Genomic DNA, 26,305 nt, shown 5'->3' on the forward strand with positions numbered 1-26,305 from the left:
TTGGAATGTTGGGTGGGGTCTGAACAAGATTGAGGAGAGAATTAATTCTGTCTCCTCAGTCCCCCTTAACCCCTTCCTCTGCCCCTCTGATAGAAGGGGAGAACCAGGAACCCCAAAACCTTCAACTAAAGAGGGAACTCGGCTCAGGCCAAGTTATTTTGCCCCTGGACAGACAACTCTGAGGCACCCCTGTCTTTTTTCCTATCTGTATCCCCAGGTTAGCATAGTGCCTGACACATAGTAGGGCCTTCCTACTTATTGACTCCGGATGGATGAGTAGCAGGAGTGCCAGGGTTACTCCATGTTCTCTATCCCCGCTTCTTCTAATGGGCCTAGAGGCGAAGCAAGCCACTTTGAGAAACCCCTGAGGTTAGCATTTGTACACAATCAAAGGAAAAGAAAATTGAAGGCGATGACCAAGAATCTGGATACTCAGCACAAATCTAGCTTCTTTGGGTCTTGGGCAGCCCAGGTGCTACTGTTGTACCAGAAGCGAGCGAGACACACCACAGAGTATAAGTTTTAAGTGGAGAATTTATTAGCTGGCGGCCATCGGGGTACGGCACCACAAATCAATGGCAAATGTGTTGGGGTGATGACTTGGCTTATATAGGATATGGGGGTACAGAGTGGGGGGAAAAACAGGAACAAAGGTCCTGGCTGATCAAAAGATTCAATCAGGTTATCGTACTATCGGGATAATCTCATTTACATTCCTTGCTGGAGTCACAGAGTCCCAGGGATATCGCCCAGGAAGGGTCTGTCAAGTTATCTCTCAATGGGATGGTCCTATCTATTGACATTCCAGGAAGGAGCCAAGGAGTCTCAGGGATATCTGCTAGACAGGATCTGCCAGGTTATCTCTCAGTGGGATGGTCCTATCTATTGACATTCCAGGAAGGAGCCATGGAGTCCCAGGGGATTTGCTAAATACCAGGGATATCTGAGTCCATTCTTTCTGGGGGTGGGGGGGTGGGGCTTGTCAGTAGCTAGGGGTTACTCAGGGGTTCCTAATTTTCCTTGTATTACACTACCAGCCTTCTGATCTAGTGTTTCCTCATGCCCATCAATAAATGTCAAAAGGGCCTGCTGAGGTGTGAATCTTAACCAGGTTCACGCCTATCTGCCCCTCCCTCCTCCTCCCCTCTGCTCCCAGCTCCCTGCCCTGTGGTGGGACGGATAAAAGGGGCCTGGAGGAGTGGAACACACTCAATCGATTCCTTAGCCCGGCCGACCCGTCACATTCTGACCTCTGGCTGGGCTCCTCCCCTCCACCCTCTGTCCAGGTGGTGACTCAAGCAGCCGTGGGGCACAGAACCCCATCTTCCCCCTTCCTGCCAGCACTGACCCAGGCTTCCAGGGAAGTTATAGACTAGCAGGCTTCCTCGGCTCCCGCCATCGCTCCCCGCCAGCCTTCTTCTGCCCTCGGCGCCATCGCCAGTTCGTGCCTGTCCCCGCACGGCCCCGCGTCGAACCCGCTCCGCCGCGTCCCGCCGCCGCACCGCTCCCTCTGGACCATGGCCACCGTCTCGTGGGCCCTGGCGGTGGACGAACAGGAGGCGGCTGCCGAGTCCTTGAGCAGCTTGCATATCAAGGACGAGAAAATCAAACCAGATGCCCGTGGCACTGTCAAAACGGATGAGAATTCAGGGAAGACGGATGAAGAAGAGAAGGAGGACAGAGCTGTTCAGTCCTTGCTGAACAAGCTGATTAGAAAGAACCTGGTCCTTAACAGCAATCAAGTGGAGGTTCTTCAGCGGGATCCGAACTCCCCACTCTACTCAGTGAAGTCTTTTGAAGAACTTCGGCTGAAACCACAGCTTCTGCAGGGGGTCTATGCTATGGGCTTTAACCGGCCATCTAAGATACAAGAGAACGCACTACCCACGATGCTTGCCGAACCCCCGCAGAACTTGATTGCCCAGTCTCAGTCTGGTACTGGTAAAACAGCTGCCTTCGTCCTGGCTATGCTCAGCCAAGTGGAACCACTGAACAAATACCCCCAGTGTTTGTGCCTCTCACCCAATTACGAGCTGGCTCTTCAGACGGGAAAGGTGATTGAACAGATGGGCAAATTTTATCCGGAACTTAAGCTGGCTTACGCTGTCCGAGGCAACAAGTTAGAAAGAGGCCAGAAGATCAGTGAGCAGATTGTAATTGGCACCCCTGGCACTGTTCTGGATTGGTGCTCCAAGCTAAAGCTCATCGACCCCAGAAAGATCAAGGTGTTTGTTCTGGATGAAGCTGACGTGATGATAGCCACCCAAGGCCACCAGGATCAGAGTATCCGCATCCAGAGGATGCTGCCTAAGGGCTGCCAGATGCTGCTTTTCTCTGCCACCTTCGAAGATTCTGTGTGGAGGTTTGCTCGGAAGGTTGTCCCTGACCCAAACATCATCAAAGTGAAGCGAGAAGAGGAAACGTTAGATACCATTAAGCAGTATTACGTTCTGTGCAATAACCGGGAGGAGAAGTTCCAGGCACTCTGTAATCTCTATGGGGCCATCACCATTGCACAAGCCATGATCTTCTGTCACACCCGCAAAACAGCTGGTTGGCTGGCAGCTGAACTGTCCAAAGAAGGCCACCAGGTGGCCCTCCTGAGTGGCGAAATGATGGTGGAACAGAGAGCCGCCGTGATTGAGCGTTTCCGAGAGGGCAAGGAGAAAGTGTTGGTGAGCACCAATGTGTGTGCTCGAGGAATCGACGTTGAACAGGTGTCTGTGGTTATCAACTTTGACCTGCCAGTGGACAAGGATGGGAATCCAGACAATGAGACATACCTTCATCGGATTGGGCGCACGGGGCGCTTTGGCAAGCGAGGCCTGGCCGTGAACATGGTGGACAGCAAGCACAGCATGAACATTCTCAACAGAATCCAAGAACATTTCAATAAGAAGATAGAGAGACTGGACACCGATGATCTGGATGAGATTGAGAAAATAGCCAACTGAAAAGCATTGTCCATTCAAGAAATGTCCATTCAAGAACTGAGCCGTTCACATTCCCTACCTGGAAAGGCCGCCTTTTTAGCGACAGCTTGAATCCCTGCTGGTAGGAGGGGGCAGGTTTGAAAAGTACATGGTGCATTCACCTCTTGTTTATCCCCTGGACATGTCAAAAGGGGGAGTCTCAAGAGTATAAGAAGCAAAAGCAAGAGCAGGAACAGCTAGACCTCTCTGCTGGAGCCCAGAGCACCAGCTGAAAGATCCAGCATTGACTCGCCCTCTCACCAGACCCTGCCCCCGGAAGCTCACCCATTAAAAGCAGGTTCAAGCCAAGTGTCAAGAAGGCAGAGCATTACCTTTCCCAACAAGTGAAAGGCCCTGGGCCCCAGGGTTGGGGCGCACCGAGAACATCCCCCTGGCACTCTGGTCTTTTACAATGTTATCCAGGGCTCCCTCATTTAGAGGTTCTACGCTGTCTTCTTCATAGAGCCCACCACACCCATCTTTTCTCCTGGACCCCCACTTCCCGGCACAAAGACTCTAGGTCCAGGGGACTCTCATCTTTGTCCTGGCTGCTGTTGATTTTTCTGAGCATTTCTTCAGGGAGGAATTCTTAACCCACCCCCAGGCTCCCTGAATGTGGGCCTTCAATGGCCAGGCTTCCCCTGCTAGAAGGATGAGCGTCACCTCCTTCATGAGGAAGGACAGGCTCCCTGCTCACCCACTGGAGACTTTTCTTCCACAGTGTCAGCTGATTTGAACTCTTTCCAGTCGTCGCATCCCCTTGGAATTACTGTAAACCCGACTTTGAAATCTACTTGAACTGAAATGAAATAAATTTTATCCTTCACTGTGCTTAATACATATCGTTGTTGTTTTCCATTTGATTTCAGTCCTTTCTAATGCTTTGTCACCCCATTTGAATTTGGGGGTTATTTTTGGTGGGGGCAAAGAAGAAAGTTTGCCATTTTCTGCCCAACTCCATTTTACGGATGCGTAAACTAAGGCCTTGAAAGTGAACCCATGTTGACAGCCTTCCAGAGAAAGGGACCATTCATAATGTTGGCGCCTGAGGCATTGAATCTATTGAAGTTTTCCCCTCACTAGAGGAAAAGGGATGGAGGACAAAAGACTGGTCAAAGAGATCACTGAGAAAGGCCATGGGGAGAACTTTGCTCAGCACTGGCTATAGACTCACGGTCCATACACATGGACCCAGATTAGGCTTCAAATTAGGTTTGAAACACTGATATTAATCCATTTCCAGAATAATTGGGCCAGCTATGGATTATGATTCAGTCACATCCTCTAAGAAGAGTATGAAAAAATCCTCATTAGACCATAATTGGCACCTATTGGCAAACTCTCTGGATGCTAAAAATAGTCCACCCCAACCACTAGAATCATATCCTAAAATCACAGAAGGAATTGTAAGAATATATTACAACGTCCTCACTATACAGATGAAGGTACTGAACCCAAAAGGTAGAAAGTGAGTTATTCAGGATCCCACAGATAAAAAGTTTTCAAAAATCACAAGAATATCACATTTGCCCTGATGAGTCCTCATGTCTTAGAACAGATAGACTTGAGTGTACCTAGGGTCTATACCACATATTTCACTGTTTCAAAGCTCTCAGAGGTACCAGTGACTGTTTGTGTCCTTCATACTTGAAGAAAAAATCAGGCTCTGAAAGAGAGGAGTGACAGAGAGAGACAGAGAGACAGAGAGAGAGACAGAGAGAGAGAGAGAGAGAGAGAAACAGACAGACAGACAGACAAACAGATAGACAGAGACAGAGAGAGAGAGAGAGACAGAAAGAGAGAGAGAGAGAGACAGAGACAGAGAGAGACAGAGGGAGAGACAGAGGGAGAGACAGAGAGAGAGACAGAGAGAGGCAGAGAGTGACAGAGAGAGACAGAGAGAGAGACAGAGAGAGAGACAGAGAGAGAAAGAGACAGAGAGAAAGAGAAAGAGACAGAGAGCGAGAGAAAGAGACAGAGAGAGAAACAAAGAGATAGAGAGAAAGAAGGAGACAGAGAGAGACAAAGAGATAGAGGCAGGGAGAGAGAAAGAGAAAGAGTCAGATAGAGAGAAAGAGACAGAGAGAGAGAAAGAGAAAGAGAGAAAGAAAGAGACAGAGAAAGAGGCACAGAGAGTTAAAGAGAAAGAGGCAGAGTGAAAGAAAGAGAAAGAGGCAGAGAGAGAGAGACACAGAGAGAGAGAGAGACCGACAGAGAGAGAGAATATCTTAGGAAATAACTTCCTGGTTTCCATTACTCAGCCTAGTATTTCCAGGCTATAGGCGATGAGACAGCTCATTGATGGACAAAGTTCTGATCAAGTCATGTTAAATTTTAGCTCAGAGCAAGGTTTCTAGCATCATCATCTCCCTCTGTCAGGAACCAGCACCACCTCAGCATAAAAGGTCTACTTCAAGTGGGATTAAACAGGTATCCTAGCATTCTTCGTGTTCCCAGGCAGGCTAGATCTAGACTTCAACTCCAATTGCTCAGACTTAATAGAACTTGTCATGAAACTCACAGAACTAACCCAAGAGGGGAGTGAATATTCTGTATCCTCTCAAGAGTTACCATAAGTTTTCTGTAGCACTTGTTAGAAGAAAGGGAGCTCAGACCCACAGGGTAGGAGCCTACCTTGCTGTCATTCCATACACTAGCCTAGCTATCTTCAGATATGTGAATAGTTCCCTAAGACTCTACTGTACAGGACAGCAGTAAGAGCAGCCTAGAGTCTCTGATGAGCATCCACTGATACAAGAGGACCATCAAGTGACATGGACCTCTTAGGAAACAGAATACCAGGAATTAAGTAAATCAAACTTTTTGCTTTAAATCTGAAACCAGTTTGGGGCTGTGATGGCCTATAAAAAATCTTTTGACTCTATTCAGAAAACCTTATTTTTGTTGCTTTTTGCACCAGCCAATTTTTTTAAATTATATTTTAAACCAGATAATACGGACATTTTGCAGGATATTATTGCCTCTCTGATAGGCTTCAGATCTAGTCATCTATGTGGGCTACCAATATTTATTGATCTAAAAAGGAAAGTTGTGGTCACTAGTTTCCTTTGCATTGTGAAAACTGTAGAATTTAATCAAAAGACACCAACCATAGTTCATGTATCCCCAAGGATGTTGATTGGAAAGGAAAGGCTAAATGTGCAGTCCCTATTGGGGAAGAGCCATAAAACACAGTAAGAAGTGAAAGCTTTAACTTCAGCACTGACTGGTGAAAACCATGATTTAGATACTGTGACCATAACTTAGATAATGTAATGGTTAAAAGCCATAAAATGGACACAGTGACCAATTCACAATGAGTACACAACCCTGTGGTTTGGGCATTTACCCAATAGCCCTGGCTTAATGCCCCAAGCTTGGAAATGAGCTGATTGCTAATATGTAGCAATCCACAGTGAAGCACTCTATAGCTCCTCCTTTCTTTGTTTATAGTTATCCCTGTGCTGTCCTGGGGTTTTTGCAGGGGTCCAGCCACTATTGAGAATTTCATCTGGCAGCTGCCCCAGACTGGTCCCTATTGTAAGTAACTCATTATGAACATTAAACCGTGAATATGTGTATGTATATACATGTGTGTATATATGTATATATATATATGTATATATATGTGTGTATGTATGTATATATATGTATATGTATATATATGTGTGTATATATATATATCAAACTTGCCCCAATGTTTGGGGGAGGTACAGGGTTCCCTAGGTGGGGGAATTCTGGACCTTATATTAAGCAGAAAGGGGTCCCTAACGTAGTTTTGGTTTTCTCTCCTTCTGTTCTATGGTATCTCAATCACATCAATAAACCATATCACCACAAGTATGTGTGGAACCCTGTAAATCACACAATTGATCTAGGAAGAATGATAAAACATTGTATGGCTGGCCTAGACCCAAGCAGAAAATGGCAGCTCTCTCCAAAGTAGATTAATGCTAAGTTCCTGACATGCAGCTCCTCAGCTGTTACCTTCCAGATCTCAAGTTTGCAGAAGAACTGGACCTTCTGGTTCATTGGAGATAAGTCTCGAGGAGACCTCCCTCTGTTCCTTGGACAAATATTTTTGAATGACCTTTCAGAGTACAGCACAAGGCATGGACATTAGGTAGCCCAAGCATGTCCACTTCCCCCCAGCACACCTGCCCATTCACATCTAGCTCTAACTTGAAAGCAATGAAAAAGGTACTTGGTATGTGACAAAAAAGCACTATTGAGCTATGTGGAGATCCAGCTATACCCCATCAAGTAGGAAGCATGTTGGGGGTGGGGTGGGAAGGAAGAGTATTCATGGTTACTATCTACTTTTTCCATCATGCTGAGGAAAGCTAGGTATTGAGGTAGCAAGGTATTGAGCCAATCATTTCTATATAACCATCTGTAAAAGTCATCTGGGCATCTACTTGCTTTCATTTCTTTGCTGCCACAAGAAGTACTGCTAAGAATGTTTTGGTGTATGTGGGACCACTTGTCTTTGAGCTCCTTGAGCTATATGTTTAACAGTGAGGTTTGGGGGGAGGGGTCCTAGAGTAGAGACATTTTAATGACCTTATTCTAAATGACTTTCTGGAATGGTTGGATTAATGCTATAGTTTCAACAGTAACTTTGCCTCCTATCTTTCCACACTCCCTTAAATACCTGCCCTTTCAAAGTTGGAGCTGCCTTTGCTGGTTTGTTGGAATTGTTGGGATTTGACATGTCTTATTGGCAGTTTGGAGTAATTCTTCCATGTGGCCACTTTTAGTTCTAAGAACCAGTTGTTCTCTTCCTTTGATCCCTTACTGAATTTAGGAAGACTCCTAGGTTGGTGAGAACCATTGCTCAAGGCATCACAAAGAATTTCCTTGAGCTGCTATAATCCAGGTCAAATGTCATTTGATGGGCATAAGGAAGCACTGACTCAGAAGAATGGTAGGACTTGGGCTGCCTAGACACCAAGAAATGAGATTTGGTCTTATTATATGTAAGGGGCTGGTGCCGACCCCGGGGCTGTCAGGACCCTAGCACTTGGCCTGTTTCCTGGGTAAAACCAGACAGGCTTAAGAGGAGTTGGAATGGCAGGCACCCAGAGGAAGGGCCTCCGCCTTTAAGAGCCCCCTGTAGTCATCCTACACATGCAGGCAGAGTCCGTCCACAAGGGACTCACAAGCCCAGAAGGAGGAACCCAGCTGGCCATTACCTAATGCTCTTGAACCAGTGCCTAACATAACAATGCTTTGTTACTTTACTTACTGGAACATCTTTGATACTTTACAAGGACATCCTGCCTTGTGCCTCATGTAGCTCATACAGCTCTGATACCAGCTTGTAACGTGCTCAAGCCTTCCCATGCCTCCATAGATACTGTAGAACAGTATCCCCTTTTGTTCCCATACTCCTACAGAAACTATCTTGCAACAGTCCTAATCTTTCCCATACGCTTGGAGAAACCATAATCTGCAACCATCTAGATTCTTCCCACCCAATATCGATGCCCATATCTAATCTAAATGCAACAATATACTCATACTGCAACATTTCTGTTTTTTTCCTATGCTGTCACCCCCTTACCCCTTGGACACCTGCTTCTGCTCATGTAGTGCAAAACCCTATGAAACTGGATAATGTCTCCCAATAAATCGGAGTTGTATCCACTCTGACTCCCGCCTCATCATTGCGTCCCGAGATTGGGGTCCTTGCTGGTCGGGGACCCCCAACAATTATACAGACTCTTGGCCACAGTCTTCAATTTCCTCTTCCTTTGTGTTCAAATGCTAATTTCAGCGGTCTCTTTCAAAGTGGTTTGTCAGTCAAAATTGAAGTAATTAGGACTCAGTTGTTTTTAAATTTTGATTTGAAGAGAAAGACTTTTTTTTTAAGGTCCTATGAGGACTTTGATAAAGCTGTTCCATAATGTGCCCTTGAGTCAATACCTATTGAAACCCATCTTCTACATTTTTGGCAGCTAGTTACAAGATCTTCTGGGCCTGAAGTTGGAAAGACTCATTTTCCCAAGGTCCTATCTGGTCTCAGATACTTACTACCTGTGTGAGCCTAGGCAAGTCACTTAATTCTGTTTGCCTCAGTTTCCTCATTTGAGCTGGAGAAGGAAGTGGCAAACCACTCCAATATCTTTTCCAAGCAAACCCCAAATGTGGTCACAGACTCCCACGTGACTGAAATGATTGAACAAACAAACAAAAATACTCCTGGTCTTTTTTTGTACTAGTTGTTTGACTTTATACAAGTCACTTCCCCGTCTCTAATTAAGCCTTACTTTTCTCTTCTATAAAATGAGGATTTCATCTGCCCTGTGTACTCATGCAATTGCAGGCAATAGGATAAAATACAAATTCCTCTAGCATTTAAAACTTCACATTCTTGCTCCAGTCTTTTGATATTTCCCATTATTCCCCCTCACACAAATTCTCTAGTTCAGCTAAACTGGCTTATTTGCTGTTCTTCATAGGTGACATTCTATCTCCTATGTTTGCCTTTTCACAGACTGTCTTCCATACCTAGAATTGCCCCCTCCTCCCCCTCTTCCCCCTCCTCTCCCTCCTTCAGCTACGATAGATTGCACCACACATCTGATACTTTGAAGTTTTCTTAACTTGCTTCTTCTGTATATTTTCATAGGATTTAGTTCTGAAGGTAACCACAGAAACTATCTAGTCTCACTTTTCAGAGGAGGCAAATCAAGTTCAGTGAGGAGGAGTGATTTTCCTAAGGTCCCACAGCTAGTAGATAGGAAAGCCAGGATTTGAATTGAAGCTCATCTTACTGTTCACCATGCTGGTCCAACCCCATCTTGCTCCCTAACTAGATAGCACCTGCCTCAGGTACCAATTTCTGTAGCCCAATTTCTCTGTAACCCAGAACCTCATGTGACATTTACTCTACACATAATTGGTTCTTTCTGTTCCTTTTTAGGATTCCCCATGTGGGAGTTTATGGTATATTCATGAAACAAAATGAGGGGGTGAAATGTGGTAAAAAAAAATATTGGCAAAGAGATGATGTACATAATAACCTGCAGGACAGCATTCACTCCAGATCATCAGTAGCTGTAGATATCCTTAATGCTTTTGTAAGACTTTTATATAAATTTGCAACTCAGAAACAAAACCAAAAGAAAAAGAGATGACATTGGCCCTAGGTAACTGGAATCAATAGATTATTGAGCACCTACCATTGCAGTGAGAATGTGAACATTTATCATTAAATTGTGCATCATATGCAGGCCTGCGTGCAAGCTTGTACTTACAACTGAATTTATTAGTCATGGGAGAAAAAAGTCTAAAATCCGGTAGGTTATGAATCATCTGCACAAGCAGAGAGAGAACTTGATAGCTTTGCCATCTTGGGGACTTGAGTTTTGGCCACCTTTTATGATAGCAAGGTGATTCATTCTATATTTGTTCAGATGTATCCTGAGGCCAAGGAACCACCAGGCAGAATGAGAGTTAACATACTCCATTGATTCACAAAAGTGAACCATTCAAAACATCCTAGTGTCTAACAAGACCAGTTGAACTCACTCTAAGAGGGAAGGAGACAGTGGGAACAGGGAGGGAATACCCAATCTCTTTTTCCAGTTTAGCTAAACCAACTTACTAACCACACCATTATACATTCATCACCAACAGCTCAGTTCAGTTGTTTCAGTGAACAAACTTTGACTGGCCATGGAATCAAAGCAAGTTGATCCACACTTCAGGCTGCCAACTTCACCCTGATCTCCATTTTGGCATGACTAGCAGAGGTGCTCTGGGTGGTTGTTTTGTCCTCCTTTTTTGAAGAGGACCAATATCATACAGATATTGGTCACACAGGGTGATATCTTGACTCGTTTTAAGTGAGGCAGAGTTGCACAAAATTGTCAGCTTTACTCTCTCTTCATATTTAGAGCTTTGTATTTATTGACTATTGATGGATTGGCAACAGTAATGCCAGGGTTACTCAATCTGCTCTGCCCTAGCTTCTTCTATTGGGCATGGATGCAAAACAAACTACTTTGAAAGAAGCCCCTGAGATGAGCATTTGTGCACAAAGGAAGAGAAAGTTGAGGAGGATGGCCAAGAATCTAGATACTCAGCCCAAATCCAGGTTCCTGCTGTCTGGGCAGCCCAGGTCATACCAACCTTCTGAATCAATGCTTCCTCACACCCTTCAACAAATGTCAAATGGTCTCCTGAGGTGTGAATCTTAACCGGGTTCGAAGGACTCAGCCCCTCCCCCTCCCTCCGTCCTCCTTTCTGTAAACCCAACTTGGAGATCTATTTCATATAAGATGAAATAAATTTTATCTTTCCCTCTGCTTATACATGTTTTTGTTGTTTTTCATTTTGTTTCAGTCCTGTCCAACACTTTGTGGCCCCATTTGGGTTTTTTGTTTGCTTTTTTTGTGAGGGGGCAAAGATGATGGAGTGGTTTGCCATTTTCTTCTCCACCCCATTTTGTGGATGAGAAAACTAAGGCAAACAGGGTTAAATGACTTTGAAGGGTCACAGTGTAACTAAGTGTCTGAGGCTAGATTTGAAGTAAAAAAAAAGACCTCCTGACTCCCTGACTAGGCATTTTATTCCTTCTTCCCCATCAAGCTGTCCCTTTATCAACATCAGAAATAAATTTAATTTCAAAGGGATAATAAAACTTTATTTTTGTAAGTATTTCTTGGAGTTTAGTTTTCCAGGATCCATGGTCATAACAATCTCCTGTTCCCAGGTATTTTGCCCTACCAATCAGGTGCTGAGTCACATAGGCTTTGTAACCTGGTGGCACTGAGCCAAGTAGGTTTTCTAGGCTTCTGGCTCTTAGAAAGTGCAGATATTCTTAGATACTGGTATTTTGCCTCTGCGACTCATGGAAAGAATCTTTGATTTCCCAGACTGGACTTTGGGTGGCCATTTGTTAAGGACAACCCCTCCAACCGCTTCCCCCAGATGTTGGTGCTTCCAGGTATTGTGATGAACTTAAATGTTAAAGTATGTAGCAAGATTAGTAAGACAGTTGGAGCCCTGTCTATTGGGTAACTCATCAGTCTCTGCACTAATTTCTCTATGTCTCTGTTTTTTCTGCATTGTTGAATTAAAGTAAGATTACTAAGCCCTTTCAAGCTGTCTTTCCTTAGAAAAGCAGACCAAGAAACTGTGCTAGCAGCTCACTTTGGGTGCTAGTGTGGTTGCTAAGACTGTATGGGAATGACTATTAAAGGGCAGTTCACTGTTGAGTGTCTGTTCCAGAGACCAGAATCTGCGTAGAAGATTCTAGTATAAATTTCAGAAAGAAATACTCTCTTTCTCCACCATGCATTGGGTTTGAGTTTCTATTCTCAATTTTCACTCATCTCTAGCATTAGTTTCCAGCCTTGGAAGGAAGGCATAGTATGAATATGACTTCATTCCTGCTATACTGATTCCTCCTCTCTTCGTTTGGGTCCCAGCACCAAAGCAATGGGTGAGAAATTCTACATGATGGGAGACAAACCAACCCCTGTTTTCTGTGAGCAGAGTCTCCAGGACTCTGGCTGGGGCTCTTTGGAAACGTGGAGTTGCCTGATGAAGATGATGCTTCTTCTGCTGCTGCTGCTGCTGTTGCTGTGGCAGCTGCTGCTGCTGACTCTACTTTCAGGGCAAAAGAGAGAACACAACAGGAATGGCAATGTTTCCCAGTGTTACATTCTGTTTATACTTTTAAGTCTTTCTAAACTCTGTTATGAATAGAAATTACTCATCAAAGCAGGGTCTGTGGATCCAGGCTCTCCAGATTCCTTTGATCTATGCTAAGAGTTTTGCCTTCAGTTTCTGAGGAATCAGAGAAGTTGAAGGATTTGCTCAGGGTCACAGAGACAGATAGTTGATCCCTTCTTCAGGATTCCAGGGCCAACACTCTAAGCTTTAGGCAATATGGGCTTTCCTTACAGATTCAGCAAACAGGAGCTTAGCTTCAATCAGGCAGACGTAATTTCACATCCTTTCATGGGTCCCCTTTGGGTGTGTTACCTTATTCCTATTTCAGTGCTGACATATTTTGGTAGCTCTTAGGGTAGGTGGGGTGAATAGGAAGCCCCTTCTCTGGGGTCCCTTTGGATCTTCCCTAATTTTGTAAGCTTGCCAAAGAGCTGGTTTGGGTTATCGAAATCCTAAACAAGGAAGTGGCCTTTCTAAGAATTTGCAAGTATATAGAAATGATCTCTAGGGATTGGCTTTTGTATGAGGAGAAATTGACATTTGAGACCTAACTCTTAGAAAATCTTTGATTAGTGAAACTTGCCATCTGAGGGAAAGCCTCATGGGACCATAGGGAATTGTGTTTTGAGATATCTGATAGGTAATAAAAATCCATCCACAAGCAATAGTCAATAATCCACCATCTGAGAGAAATGCCACAAGCTACCCAGAGAGAATGTGACTGATACAAGTAGAGGTCTGCATCTGGAAAAGTTGGGAGGACAGTCTTAGGCTCCACCAAGGGTGGGATCCTCCTGTCTCAATTTTCCCATTGTATTCCTTTGAAAAGGAATCTTCCTGATTCTGGCTATGAGATTGAATTGATGCTCTCTCATTGGAAAAATTATGATGTTTTATTTCATCCAGTCCTTGCTTTTCCTTTTGATGGCAAATTTCTGTAATCCAAGCAATTGGTCAGTAAAAGATGTGGGCACAATGCAAGTACGTGAAATCTTGCTGTTTTCAATCTGAATGTGTAGTCATCCCATATCCCAAAGAGGTGAGTAAATTGGTACTCTTGCATAATCCTGTGAAAGATTAGATCCCTGGAATAGAGCATTCTTACTGAATGACATGGGAAGAATTAGACAAAGGGAAAAGAAGTTTATGAAACAAAGGTACAAACACAATGTTAAATTCATTATCCCATAGACTAAGCCTGGGATACATCTGAGCTACTATAATAAAATGTATATTGTTGCCATCTTAAGGTGTAAATTTTCCAAGGTTGGGGACATATAGATTCCTGGTAATTAATCATTTTGTCAATAATACTAGCATTTTATTAATAAAAGGAATGTCATTTGGCCATCTGTGGGACCAAAAATGAATGATGGTGGTGGGCTCACAGTTTATATACTCTTGGAAGAGTGGGTATTCTTGAGGGTGGAAGTCAACGTTGATCACTTAGCAATTAATGAGAAGACTGAATATTACAATGAGAGGTGGCATTATTCTAATGAAAGATTGGGGCAGGGGCTGGCATATACTTCCAAATTGTTCAGCCTTAGGCAATCTAATCAAAGAATTTGTCATCTCCAGCCAAACCTGAGTAGAGAATGCTAGGCTTTCCCACCTTGGATTAAATTCCTTGGAATGTTGGGTGGGGTCTGAACAAGATTAAGGAGAGAATTCTGTCTCCTCAGTCTCTCTTAGCACCTTCCTCTACTTCTTGGAATGGGAGGGCAGAAGCAGGAACCCAAAAGCCACCAGGTAAAGAGGGAGCTCGGCTCAGGGCATCTTGTTTTTCCTCTGGCCAGGCCACTCTGAGACATCTGTCTTTTTTTTTCCTATTTTCATTCCTAGTTTAGCACAGTGCCTAACACTTAGTAGGGCCTTAATGTTTATTTAATATTGATGGATTGGCAGCAGGAGTGCCAGTGTTACTCCATCTCTTCTGCCCCAGCTTCTTCCCATGGGCATGGAGGTAAAACAAACCACTTCGATTATACAGAAATGATATCTTCACAGGATTCTTTCAAAGGAAGAGAAAATTGAAGAGAATGGCCAAGAATCTGGATACTCACCCAAATCTAGCTTCCTGGTGTCTGGGAAGCCCAAGTTCTACCAGTATTTAGAGTCAGTGCTTCCACCTACCCATCAACAAATGTGAAAGGACTTCTTGAGGTGTGAATCTAAACCAGTGAATTTGGCTAGGCCCCTCCCTTCTCCTCCCTTCCCTGTGGTGGGGTGGATAAAAGGGCCTAGGAGGAGTGGAACACACTCAGATCCTGAGTGCAGCAGAGTGGAGCCTCCTGGCACCTGGCTTGGCTCCTTCCTTCCCCTTCAGTCCCAGCGGCGACTTAAGCAGAAGTGGAACAGAGAACCTCAATTTTCCCTTTCATCAAAGCCCTGACCCAGGCTCAGCAAGGCAACTCCAGTGAAGAGAGGAGAAGAAAGAAGCTTGCCCCATCCACCCTCCCTCCAGGCCCAACCAGGGGATCCTGCACTCATCTTTCAGGCAGCATGGCAACTTCATCAGAAGAAGTTTTACTGATGGTCAAGAAGGTGCGGCAGAAGAAGCAGGATGGAGCTCTGTACCTCCTGGCACAAAGGATAGCTTGGGCACCTGAAGGCAAAGACAGCTTTACAATCAGCCATATGTACTCAGACATTCGATGCCAGAAAATCAGTCCCGTTGGAAAAGCTAAAATCCAACTTCAGCTGGTCCTACATGCAGGAGACAAAATCAACTTCCATTTTACCAATGGAAGCACAGCTCTAAAGGACCAAAATGCTGTGAAAGACCTTTTCCAGCAGCTGCTGCCCAAATTCAAGAAGAAAGCTTATAAAGAACTGGACGAGAAAAACAGAATGCTGCAAGAAGATCCTTGTTTGTTTCAGCTTTATAAAGACCTGGTTGTGAGTCAAGTGATTGGCGCTGAGGACTTCTGGGTCAACTGTCAGAGCAGGAATAATGTGGAGAGCCCTGCAATATCCAATCACAAGCAAAATGTGGGCATTTCTGCAGCATTTCTGGCTGATGTCTGCCCCCAGACAGATGGCTGTAATGGCATAAGATATAACTTAACTTCTGATATCATGGAATCCATATTTAGGACCTACCCAGCAGTAAAAATGAAATATGAAGAAAACGTTCCACACAACATGGCAGAAAAAGAGTTCTGGGCTCGATTTTTTCAATCACATTATTTTCATAGAGATCAGCTTCATATAGGGTCAAAAGATCTCTTTGCAGAATGTGCCAAAATGGATGAAAAGAGTTTCAAAACAATGGTATCCCTGGGAGTGAAAAATCCCCTACTAGATTTGACGGCACTGGAGGATAAATCATTTGATGAGGGCTACGGGGTTTCCCCTGGGCCATCTACTTCCAACTTTTCCAGATCCATAAAGGAGACCAGCAATGCCGCGATCATCAAGAGATTTAACTATCATAGTGCTATGGTCCTGGCAGCAGGTATCAGAAAACATGAAGGACAAAACGATCACAACAGTGAAAACAGGAGCACAGATGGGAACTCTCTGGATTCAGACTTCTTTCAGCCCCCAGTCAAGAGGATGAAGTTACAGGAATCCATTGAATATGAAGACTTGGGGGGAAATAATAACATTAAAACCACTGCACTAAGCCTGAAGAAGTCAGATAGGTATTATCATGGCCCAACTCCAATTCAGTCCATCCAGTATGCAACAAGTCAGGATCTTATCAATTGCTTTCAGAGTATTAAGCAAGAGATGGAAATTTACACACCCAAACTAACCCAGGTTCTTTCAAGTGGTGCTGCAAGTAGAACCCTCACAGCTTTATGCCCTGGAGGAGCACTTATGCAGGGAGGACCACTGCAAGCCATAAACCACATGGTGCCAAATGACATTCAGTTAGAACTCAAACACTTGAATGTGGCAGTAGGGGAGTTGCTGAGGCAGTTCTGGTCTTGTTTTCCAGTTCACACGCCATCCCAAGAAGAAAAGGTAGTGAGGATGAAGAGTAACTTGGAACGATTCCAAGCTACAAAGCTCTCCCCATTCCAAGAAAAAATTCAGAGACGGTATTTAAATACAAATTTGGTAAGTTACATAGAAGAGATGCTGCAGACAGCCTTTGATAAATTTCACACATGGCAGTCTCGGCAATTGCTGAAGAAGATGTGAAGGAGCCCCAGGGGTTTCAGGCCTTGGTCCCTGGGATGTTCTCTACAGCAGCTGTGAGAATACACCCTGAGCAACTCCAGCATCCCAAAGAAGGTGCCGCAGGGACCTCTGCCACCAATAGACTTAGGAGCAAATGCTATGGAACTTGCTCATCCTGGAGTGAAGGAGCTGTGGTTAAGATTGGAAATGGGGAAGTAAATTAGGGCCGAACCAAAACAAGCAGAATTGGGGAGCTCATACACTCAGCCAACTGTTCATGATTTTTGTGAGCAAAGACTTTCAAGGAAATACTCAAAGATAAACTTCATCACCTCTTGTCTGTTGATCAGCAAAGAAAATATGGCCTGAATGAAGTTGTTTGCGCCATTGTACTATTTGAAAATCAAAAATATACCCAAGGATACCTTGGTGGATGATACCACCTTATCAGATTCATCTTCTGAGAGTTTTGTATGATAAGATGCTTGATGATGGCCCAGCAGGCTTTAATTAGCCTCTAAAGTGAACTTATGTGCATACAACTGTGTGGAAGGAACTGTGTCCACACAACTTCCTGAGATAGCCAGAAACTATTCTTCACTACCCAGCCCACTCCTGCTTGCTCTCCATACATTGAGCAGTAGCTCAGTGCCTCTGTGGTATTCCAAAATTCTGTAATAACAAAGAATTGTTGGTATATATTTTGAACAGTTTTTAAAGATGGAAAAATATTTTTGAAAAATGTTTTGTAAAACCTTTTGTATAATTTTTAGAAATCCTGCTGAATTTCCATTTGTAAGCTAATTAGCTGCAGTTCAAACCTACTGTGAATTTTCTGAGTTTCTGGGTGAGAACCTTATATGTGGGGGATTAATGCTTATATACTGGCTTCTATACAGGCCTTGGGGGAGGGTGGTTAAAGATGGGTGACAAAATAGGTGAGACTGGGAGTTTTATGATCCAGGATAAGAGGGAAATTCAAGATAAGGGGAAGAGACTCTGGGCCACTTTCAGGTTAGAGAATGAAGTAGGAAAAGGAGCCATTCTTAACCCTCAGGGCATTGTTTCCTCATGTGTTTTAAGTACATTAAGAAAGTCCCATTTAATGCCTTAATCCTGATTTTTGAGTAAGGAATTTTGAAACAGCAGTCTGTGCATTCCCTACTCCTCCCTCCCCCTTAGTCTAGACAAGAAGAAAGCGCTTTACCTTTCTCCACCTGGCAAAAGGGAAGGAAGGAGCAGGGGCTACAGAGAAGGCCTGGCAGGCCTTCTGGGCCTATAGGACTACAAAAGCCTGGAAACAACACAAAACTAGAATGCAGCAGGAGGCTACAAAGCAGTATGCCTCAGATATTGATAAACTTTGTTAAAGTTGGAGTTTCTATGTAAAGTGTATCCAACAAAATTGAAGTGTATCAAATTGGTAAACTTTTGTATATGGAGTTACTAAGGGAGGAACTTGATTAACTGAGAATTTGCAGATGACCTCTAGTGACTGGCTTTTAAGAAAAAAAAAAAGAAAATTGAAGATGTGAGTCCTGGTCAATCTTTATTGCTTATTGCAATCTCCATGAGAGTAAAAGCAACTGTATTTGGCTCTAAGCTGTGATTAGTGAGACTTGCTGTTTAAGGCAAAAGGCACTTGGGACCATAACTAATTTAGTTTTGCATTTAAATTTGGATATAGTTGTCTGAGAGAAACATAATATCTGAGAGAAATGACACAAGATAAGCTACTCAGAGGGAATGTGATCCTGTGCGGTTAACAGGTGGAGGTCTGTATTTGGGAAAAAGCCGAGGGGGCAATCTTAGCCTCAATCTCGTATGGGATACTCCTGGCTCAGTTTCCCCACTGTGTTCCATTGGAAAGGAATGTTTTCCCACCTGACTATTCCTGAGTTTAGCTATGGAAACAGATACTGCATAATTGAAGAACTGTAACTATATCTGAATTTAAACATAGCCAAGGATGTTTTATCCTGTCATATTGGGTAGGGCACATGTCCCTGCTTTTTTCCCTTCTATAGCAAATCTCTGTGATCTGAGAAAGTAGTCAGTAAAAGATATGACCACCTTAGTGTTATTTTACTGGGAAATCTAATATTTTTATCTAGAACTAGAACATGTGCAGAAATTTATGCAAACTGCTTAAGACTCACCTTAAAATGTTCTCTTTGTTTAAAAGGTTTCTAAGACCATTAGTATTTTTTTCCATGTAACACCATAGGACTGGAATTAGTGTTCCTGTATAAGTTAGGGTCTTCTAATTCCTGGTAATGGCATGGAGACAATTAGGTCAAGGCCTCGTGAGAATGTTATTTGTTTAATATCAAGCTTCTCTAAATTCATTAATAATGTTAAAAGGAGTAGTAATGTTAAAATAAGAATGGCTTGTGGTTGATTTTGTAAATACCATCAGAGAAACATGGCATGACTAGAAGTTTATGATGTTATATGTACTGTATTAAAAATTGATTATTTGATGTATTTATGTATGTACTGGAAGCTGTTGTTGATTCCTTAGTGAAATCTCATCCTCCTGGTGAGGAAATTAATAATGGGCTAATGTAAAATGAAAACAAAACTGGGTTCTGATGTGAATTTCTTGAACAGGACAGTGGGTAAAAGTTCCAATTTTGAAAATGTAAAATGACTAGGGTATAAGGATTAGAAATGGGAGTTTAAAATCATGCTAAGGTGACTTTTGTAGGAGGATGGACAGAAAGCTGGTTCCTACAAGGAGACAAGAGGAAGAAGATGCTGAAGATGGCTGAAAAGATTCCAAGAAACAGGGGACCTCACTAACAATTACATTGATGTTTTTCCTTTGGGTCTCTGTATCTGTATTACAAAGGGGACTGCTCCCTTTGATTTGTCAATGCTTCGATCAATCCTTCCCATATTTACTAAAAGGGGTGATAGTGAAGGTGAAGAATTCAGATGTACCAAGACTGATGTGAGAGGTCTTCAATGAACAAGTGAGAGGAAGAATTGAGTGGGATGGTGAAGCCCTCTCATGGAATCTGGCTCTTAGCCTTTCTGTGAATTGAGTGGGATAAATGGAGGTGGGGACTTTTTGGAATGGCTCAGCGCTTCTGATTGACAGCTAGGTCTAAGTCTCCAGTTACTGAGAAATCACCTGACCTATAGAAATCCAGAACTTAGAGAAGCTGGACCCACTTCCTCCCCACTACCACCTTAGCACAAGCCTCGCCAAATAAGGATATGTGTTCTTAAAAATTGTTACTGACCCAACTAGTGTTTCCATGTCCCTTGTTCCTGGGTTAGATTTTTCACCAGATTGTGAGCCTGAACTCCACCAAAAAGGTCAGTGGTGGGGTGGGTTGTTTGCTCTAGTGCATAAAGGCTAAGATCTGCCCTCTGGGCTCCACCTCTCCCTACTGATTTTCCATAGTTTCAGAGACTACCCTTTCCCACAGGATCATAATAAAATTACTTTCTATTTTCTACTTGAGAAGCTTCTGTATTTAATTTTGGGTTTAGTTTTTGTCCCCCACACAACCCTCAAAAATTGTCAAAGGGCCTCCTGAGGTGTGAATCTTAACCAGGTTCACAGGATTCAGCCCCTCCCCCTCCCTCTGTCCTCCTTTCTGTAAACCCAACTTGGAGCTCTATTTCATATAAGATGAAATACATTTAATCTTTCACTCTGCTGATACATATTTTCATTGCTTTTCATTTTGTTTCAGTCCTGTCCAACACTTTGGGATGCCATTTGGGTTTTTTGTTTGTTTTTTTTTTTTTGTGAGGGGGCAAAGATGATGGAATAGTTTGCCATTTCCTTCTCCACCATATTTTATAGATGAGAAAACTGAGGCAAACAGGGTTAAATGACTTTGCAGGGTCACAGAGCAACTAAGTGTCTGAGGCTAGATTTGAAGTAAAAAAAAAAAGAAAGACGCCCTGACTCCCTGACAAGGTATTTTATTCCTTCTTCCCCAACAAGCTGTCCCTTTATGCACATCAGAAATAAAGTTAATTAGAAAGAAATAATAAAATTTGATTTTTGTCAGTATTTCTTGGAGTTGAGTTTTCTGTGCAAATGGCTCTGTCTTCTCTTCTCGTAGGGTTTCAGACGTCATCAAACGTCATCTGAATGACCAGAACTTAGGCGGCTATGATTGGCTCTTGAGTTAGCACTACCCCTTGGTACCCTGGGAGTTTCACACCCACATAGGTTTTATACCTAATAGGGGTTTGGGCCTGGGTCTTAGCACCTAGTAAGACTCAGGACAGGCATGGCTCTGGAGTTGGCACCTCCCCTTAGTTAGCCCCACCTTGGGCCCCACCTTAGTTACCAATCCACACACACATAGGTTTTACACCTAATAAGTGTTTGGGCCTGAGGCTTAGCACCTAGTAAGACTCAATGAAATACACTGAATTACTCAAAGGAAACAAAAGCCAAACTCTTCAAGGGCACTTGGTTGAACTAAGTGCTAAGAGCCCATTTTGCTTACCAACACAACTGCCCATTCCTTAATCTCACTCTGACCACCTAATTAGCCTCCCGGACATTCCACCTTGGCATCCTTGTCACTCCTGGCCCATCCTAGACTACTTACTATTCCTTAATCCCTCCCCCCCCCAGATCACCTAATTAACCTAGTTCACTTGAGTTTCCCTGTCCCATCTGGCCTACCCAGACTGCTTCCCCAGATCCTTTTAGTGTCCCTTTTGTATATAAACATCAGCATAATCCTCATTAGTTTGCAAGTAATGAACTTTGTCTCTTGATTTGTTATGTGTGATACCACCTAATTGCAATACTGTTACCCTTAGGATTCTTAAAAGCTTACAAAGTCAAGTCTACCCCAATACCTTTTTGGTTCTAGTTTACCTAAACAAGTTCTGACTTTTGCAAAAGAATGCAGTGCTAATGATGCAGTGTGGAGTGCTGACAAAGTTTAGAGGTGCTGGGACCCCCAAAATGTCAGGGAAAGAATTCACACAATGAAAACACCTTCCAATCAAGATGAATACCTGGTGCTGGCTGGCCAAAGCAATATACTTTGTGTTCTGAATGATCTCAGTCTCTGGCAAAGGATTATTGTTATGTCAAGCTCAGGGCATACCTGCTTGCTGGGCCTTAGCTCTGGGAAACAGGGTACCTACAAAATATTTTCACATTACCCCCCTTTGGCCAAAGGGAAGGGGTCTGAAGGAACCCAGGGGGTTAGGTCCTTAAGGGGACCTAATGGGGAAGTGGGTCTCTGCCACTACCCTCCAACCCTCTAGCCATTGTTTGCTTGAAAGGGGCAGGGCTACACACTTGAATCCAGGTCTTAGTGGTTGGGCACTTAGTGGGTAGTGGGTAGTCCCACAGGGCTAGGTTCAAACAATGCAATAAAATTATTCACACCATTCTGATGTAGGACATAATTACATTAAATCATATACAGATCAAACAACTTACAGGGTTCCTACTGGACTGGTTCTGAGGAGGAATATTCACATATCACAACGATAACCAAGAATACTTAAACATTCGTATGAAGTCCCGTCTTACAGAGTCAAGGAGCTAACCAAATACCATCTTAAGGTGTGATGTTTAAAAAGTTCAAACATGGTTTCCGGGTAATTAATCATTTTATTATATTTATCGTTAAAGCATTTTATTAATAAGAGTAATGGTCATTTGGCCATCTCTTGGACCAAAGATGAATAACGGTGATGGGCTCACAGTTTCTATACCCTTGAAACAGTGGGCATTCCTGAGGGTGGCAATCTACTTTGATCAGTTAACAATTAATAAGAATATTACAATGAAAGGTGGGCCCATTCTAATGAATGGCTGGGGATGTACTTCTAATTTGTTCACCCTTAGGCTATGGAATCAAAGACTTTATCCCCAGTCAAACCCGTGTAGAGAAACATGGGCTTCCTCACATTTGATTAAATTCCTTGGAATGTTGCTTGGGTTCTGAACAAGATTGAGGAGAGCATTAATTCTGCCTTCTCAATCCCCCTGATGATCTTCCTCTGCCCCTCTGATAGTAGGGTTGAAGGAGGAACCCAAAAGCCTCCAGCTAAAGAGAGAGCTCAGCTCAGGACATCTCATTTCTCCCTTGCCCAGGCCCCTCTGAGGCATCTGTCTTTTATCCTATCTGTATTCCCAGCTTGGTACGGTGCCTGACACTTAGTAGGCCCTTCATATTTATTACCTACTGATGGATGAGCATCAGGAGTGTCAGGGTTACTCCATCTCCTCTGCCCCAGGTTCCTCTAATGGGCAGGGAGGCAGAACAAGTCACATTGAAAGAGGCCACTGAGACTAGCATTTGGGCACAATCAAAGGAAGAGGAAATTGAAGAGGATGGCAAAGAATCTGTATACTCAGCCCAAATCTAGCTTCCTGGGTTCTGGGCAGCCCAGGTCCTACCAGCCTTCTGAGTCAGTGCTTCCTCATGGCCACCAACAAATGTCAAAGGGCCTCTTGAGGTGAGAACTCTAACCAGGTTCACAAGTCTCTGCCCCTCCTCACTTCTGCTCCTCCCCTCCCAGTTCCCTGACCTGAGGGTGGGATGGATAAAAGGGGCCAGGAAGAGTGGAACACACTCAGATTCCTGAGACCAGCAGGCAGTCAGACTCCTCCCCTCAGTCCACTGTCCCCTGGTGACTTAGGCATAAGCAGGGCACAGAACCCCTTTTTCCCCTTCCCAGAATCCCTGATTGGAGATGAGCCAGGCTGTGCCAATGAGGAGAGGAGCTGAAAGAAGCCTGCCCCACCCACCCTTCCTCCAGGCCCAGGGTTCCTGCACGCGCCTTCCAGCCAGCATGGCACCTTCATCAGAGGAAGTTTTACTGATGGTAAAGAAGGTGCAGCAGAAGAAGCAGGATGGTGTCCTGTACTTCATGGCACAAAGAATAGCTTGGGCACCTGAAGGCAAAGACAACTTTACAATCAGCCATATGTACCGGGATATTCAAGGCCAGAAAATCAGTCCAGAAGAAAAAGGGAAAATGGAGCTTCAGCTGTTCCTCCATGCTGGAAACACAATCACCTTCCATTTTGCTAATGGAAGCAGAGCTGTGAAGGACCTGGATGCTGTGAAAGACCTTCTTCAGCAGGTGCTGCCTAAATTCAAGAGGAAAGCCAATAAAGAAGAGAAAACCAGAATCCTGCAAGACAATCCTGGAAGAATACCAGGAAGAAGACCAGGACATTCTAATGATAGTGCCATGGAATCAAGAGGGAGGGAAAGAGAAAGAGATTCTGATCCCAGAAGGGACAGAAAAGCTCCTTCCCCAGGTAGAGGGAGCACAAAAAGAGCAACAGCTCAGAACCCATCTGCTCAGGATGATCCTCCAACAAAGAAGAGGAAAGAGGACATGGAGGCAGGGAAGATGGCAGATGTGCTGAGCGTCCTGCGCCAATATACCATCCAGAAGAAGGAGATTGTGGTGAAGGTGGATGAGGTGATCTTTGGCCAGTTCTCTTGGCCCAAGAATGTCAAGACCAACTATATGATTTGGGGGACAGAGAAGGAAGGCCAACCCAGTGACTACTACACTTTGGATTCTATCTTGTTCCTGCTTAATAATGTACATCTTTCTCATCCTGCCTATGTCCAGCGTGCTGCAACTGAAAACATTCCTGTGGTTAGAAGACCTGATAGGACTGATTTACTAGCATATCTAAATGGGGAAATGCCAACATCTCCAAGTATTGACAGAAGTGCACCCCTTGAAATAGGTCTTCAACGATTCATGCAAGTAAAAAGAGCAGCAGATGAAATATTAGCAGAGGCCAAGAAACCACGCATTGAGGATGAAGAGTGTCTGCGGCTTGATAAGGAGAGATTGGCTGCTAGCTTGGAGCGTCACAAAGAAGGGATTATACAGACAGAGCAGATTAAGTCCTTATCTGAGGCTATGTCTGTGGAAAAAATTGCTGCCATCAAAGCTAAAATTATGGCCAAGAAAAGGTCTACTATCAAGACTGATCTAGATGACATAGCTACAGTTAAACAAAGAAGTTTTGTTGATGCTGAGGTAGATGTGACCAGAGACATTGTGAGTCGAGAGAGAGTGTGGAGGACAAGGACTACCATTCTGCAAAGCACAGGAAAGACTTTTGCTGAGAATATTTTTGCAATTCTTCAATCTGTAAAAGCCAGGGAAGAAGGATGTGCACCTGAGCAGAGGCCTGCACCTAACAGGGCACCTGGGGATCCCCCATTGTGGAATAAGCCACCTATTCCAGCTGTCTACAACAGATATGACCAGGAAAGATTCAAAGGAAAAGGACAAACAGAAGGCTTCAAAATTGATACAATGGGCACCTACCATGGAATGACTCTAAAGTCTGTAACAGAGGGGGCATCAGCTCAGAAGACTCAAACTCCAGCTGCACAGCCAGTACCAAGACCAGTGTCCCAAGCAAGACTGCCTCCAAACCAGAAAAAAGGATCTCGAACACCCATTATCATTATTCCAGCAGCTACCACCTCTTTAATAACCATGCTTAATGCAAAAGACCTTCTCCAGGACCTAAAATTTGTCCCATCAGATGAGAAGAAAAGGCAAGGCTGCCACCAAGAAAATGAAATACTCATTCAGAGAATAAAAGGTCAGATGCAGCCCGGGGGCACTGCCATAAGTGTAACAGTCCCCTACCGAGTAGTAGATCAGCCCCTCAAACTTTTGCCTCAAGACTGGGATCGTGTTGTGGCAGTTTTTGTACAGGGCCCTGCCTGGCAGTTCAAAGGTTGGCCATGGCTATTACCTGATGGATCGCCAGTTGACATATTTGCTAAAATTAAAGCCTTTCATCTAAAGTATGATGAAGTACGCCTAGATCCAAATGTACAGAAATGGGATGTAACAGTATTAGAATTAAGCTATCACAAACGTTATTTGGACAGACCAGCGTTTTTACGTTTTTGGGAAACATTGGACAGGTACATGGTGAAGCATAAATACTATTTGAGATTCTGAATTACTTGGCTACCATTTTCCCCCTAGAAATTTGGATTAAGAAGCATGAAACTGCTCCATTCTGGGGACTGAGGCTCTTGAGGAAGGATTTTGTCAAGGACTTTACAAAGGAAGGTCACAAATGTATCTTTTTTTCTAAGACTTTATTTGCTGCTTCATGCTTTGACAGGCTGATATCTGTCATCAGTATAAACAAAAATTTTTGCTTATAGGTATGTTTTAGTAATGAAAATAATGATAGCCTGCTAGTCTGTAATGGAAATTGTATATTTTGATACAGGTTTTCTCCATTGTTTAAATTAGCATCACTTAAAAAGTTTTGTTCCTCCTTAGAAGATAAATACAGGTTACAAACACACACACACATACAGCAGGCATGAGGTGAGTTGAATATGAAGGGATGATATCTAAAAAAAAATAAAATCAAATTAAGGGATGAGAGAAGAATACATTGAGACAGGGAGAAAGGGAGAGATAGAATAGGGTAAATTATCTCACATAGAAGTGGCAAGCAAAAGACTTTCTGTTGGGAGGGAAGAGGGGGGGCAAGT

The 26,305-nt window shown here is 43.6% G+C and overlaps 3 protein-coding genes across 4 annotated transcripts; all 3 read left to right on the forward strand.

Moving 5' to 3' along the window:
- The first annotated feature begins 1,517 nt into the window (after window positions 1–1,517).
- On the forward strand, window positions 1,518–2,954 carry LOC118851451 (ATP-dependent RNA helicase DDX19B-like). 2 transcript variants are annotated; one of them, XM_036760911.1, is made up of 2 exons: window positions 1,518–1,810; window positions 1,904–2,954. In XM_036760911.1, the coding sequence occupies exons 1-2, from the start codon at window positions 1,518–1,520 to the stop codon at window positions 2,952–2,954; spliced, it is 1,344 nt and encodes a 447-aa protein (XP_036616806.1). The 2 variants fall into 2 exon arrangements, with proteins under 2 accessions (XP_036616806.1, XP_036616805.1); XM_036760910.1 differs by having other exon boundaries at window positions 1,518–2,954.
- A 12,210-nt stretch (window positions 2,955–15,164) lies between these two features.
- Window positions 15,165–16,814, forward strand: LOC118850856 (general transcription factor IIH subunit 1-like). The gene has a single exon (XM_036760500.1). The coding sequence runs from the start codon at window positions 15,165–15,167 to the stop codon at window positions 16,812–16,814; it is 1,650 nt and encodes a 549-aa protein (XP_036616395.1).
- A 7,347-nt stretch (window positions 16,815–24,161) lies between these two features.
- LOC118852274 (parafibromin-like) lies at window positions 24,162–25,822 on the forward strand. Its single transcript, XM_036761981.1, has one exon. The coding sequence runs from the start codon at window positions 24,162–24,164 to the stop codon at window positions 25,752–25,754; it is 1,593 nt and encodes a 530-aa protein (XP_036617876.1). The 3' UTR covers window positions 25,755–25,822.
- Window positions 25,823–26,305: the final 483 nt, after the last annotated feature.

The sequence above is a fragment of the Trichosurus vulpecula genome, chromosome 5, assembly GCF_011100635.1.
Source record: "Trichosurus vulpecula isolate mTriVul1 chromosome 5, mTriVul1.pri, whole genome shotgun sequence".
Classification (NCBI taxonomy): domain Eukaryota; kingdom Metazoa; phylum Chordata; class Mammalia; order Diprotodontia; family Phalangeridae; genus Trichosurus; species Trichosurus vulpecula.

Bases quoted from the DNA above. Each gene is read 5' to 3' on its own strand.
- LOC118852274 (XM_036761981.1), top strand. From the start codon at position 24,162: ATGGCAGATGTGCTGAGCGTCCTGCGCCAATATACCATCCAGAAGAAG.
- LOC118851451 (XM_036760910.1), top strand. From the start codon at position 1,518: ATGGCCACCGTCTCGTGGGCCCTGGCGGTGGACGAACAGGAGGCGGCT.
- LOC118850856 (XM_036760500.1), top strand. From the start codon at position 15,165: ATGGCAACTTCATCAGAAGAAGTTTTACTGATGGTCAAGAAGGTGCGG.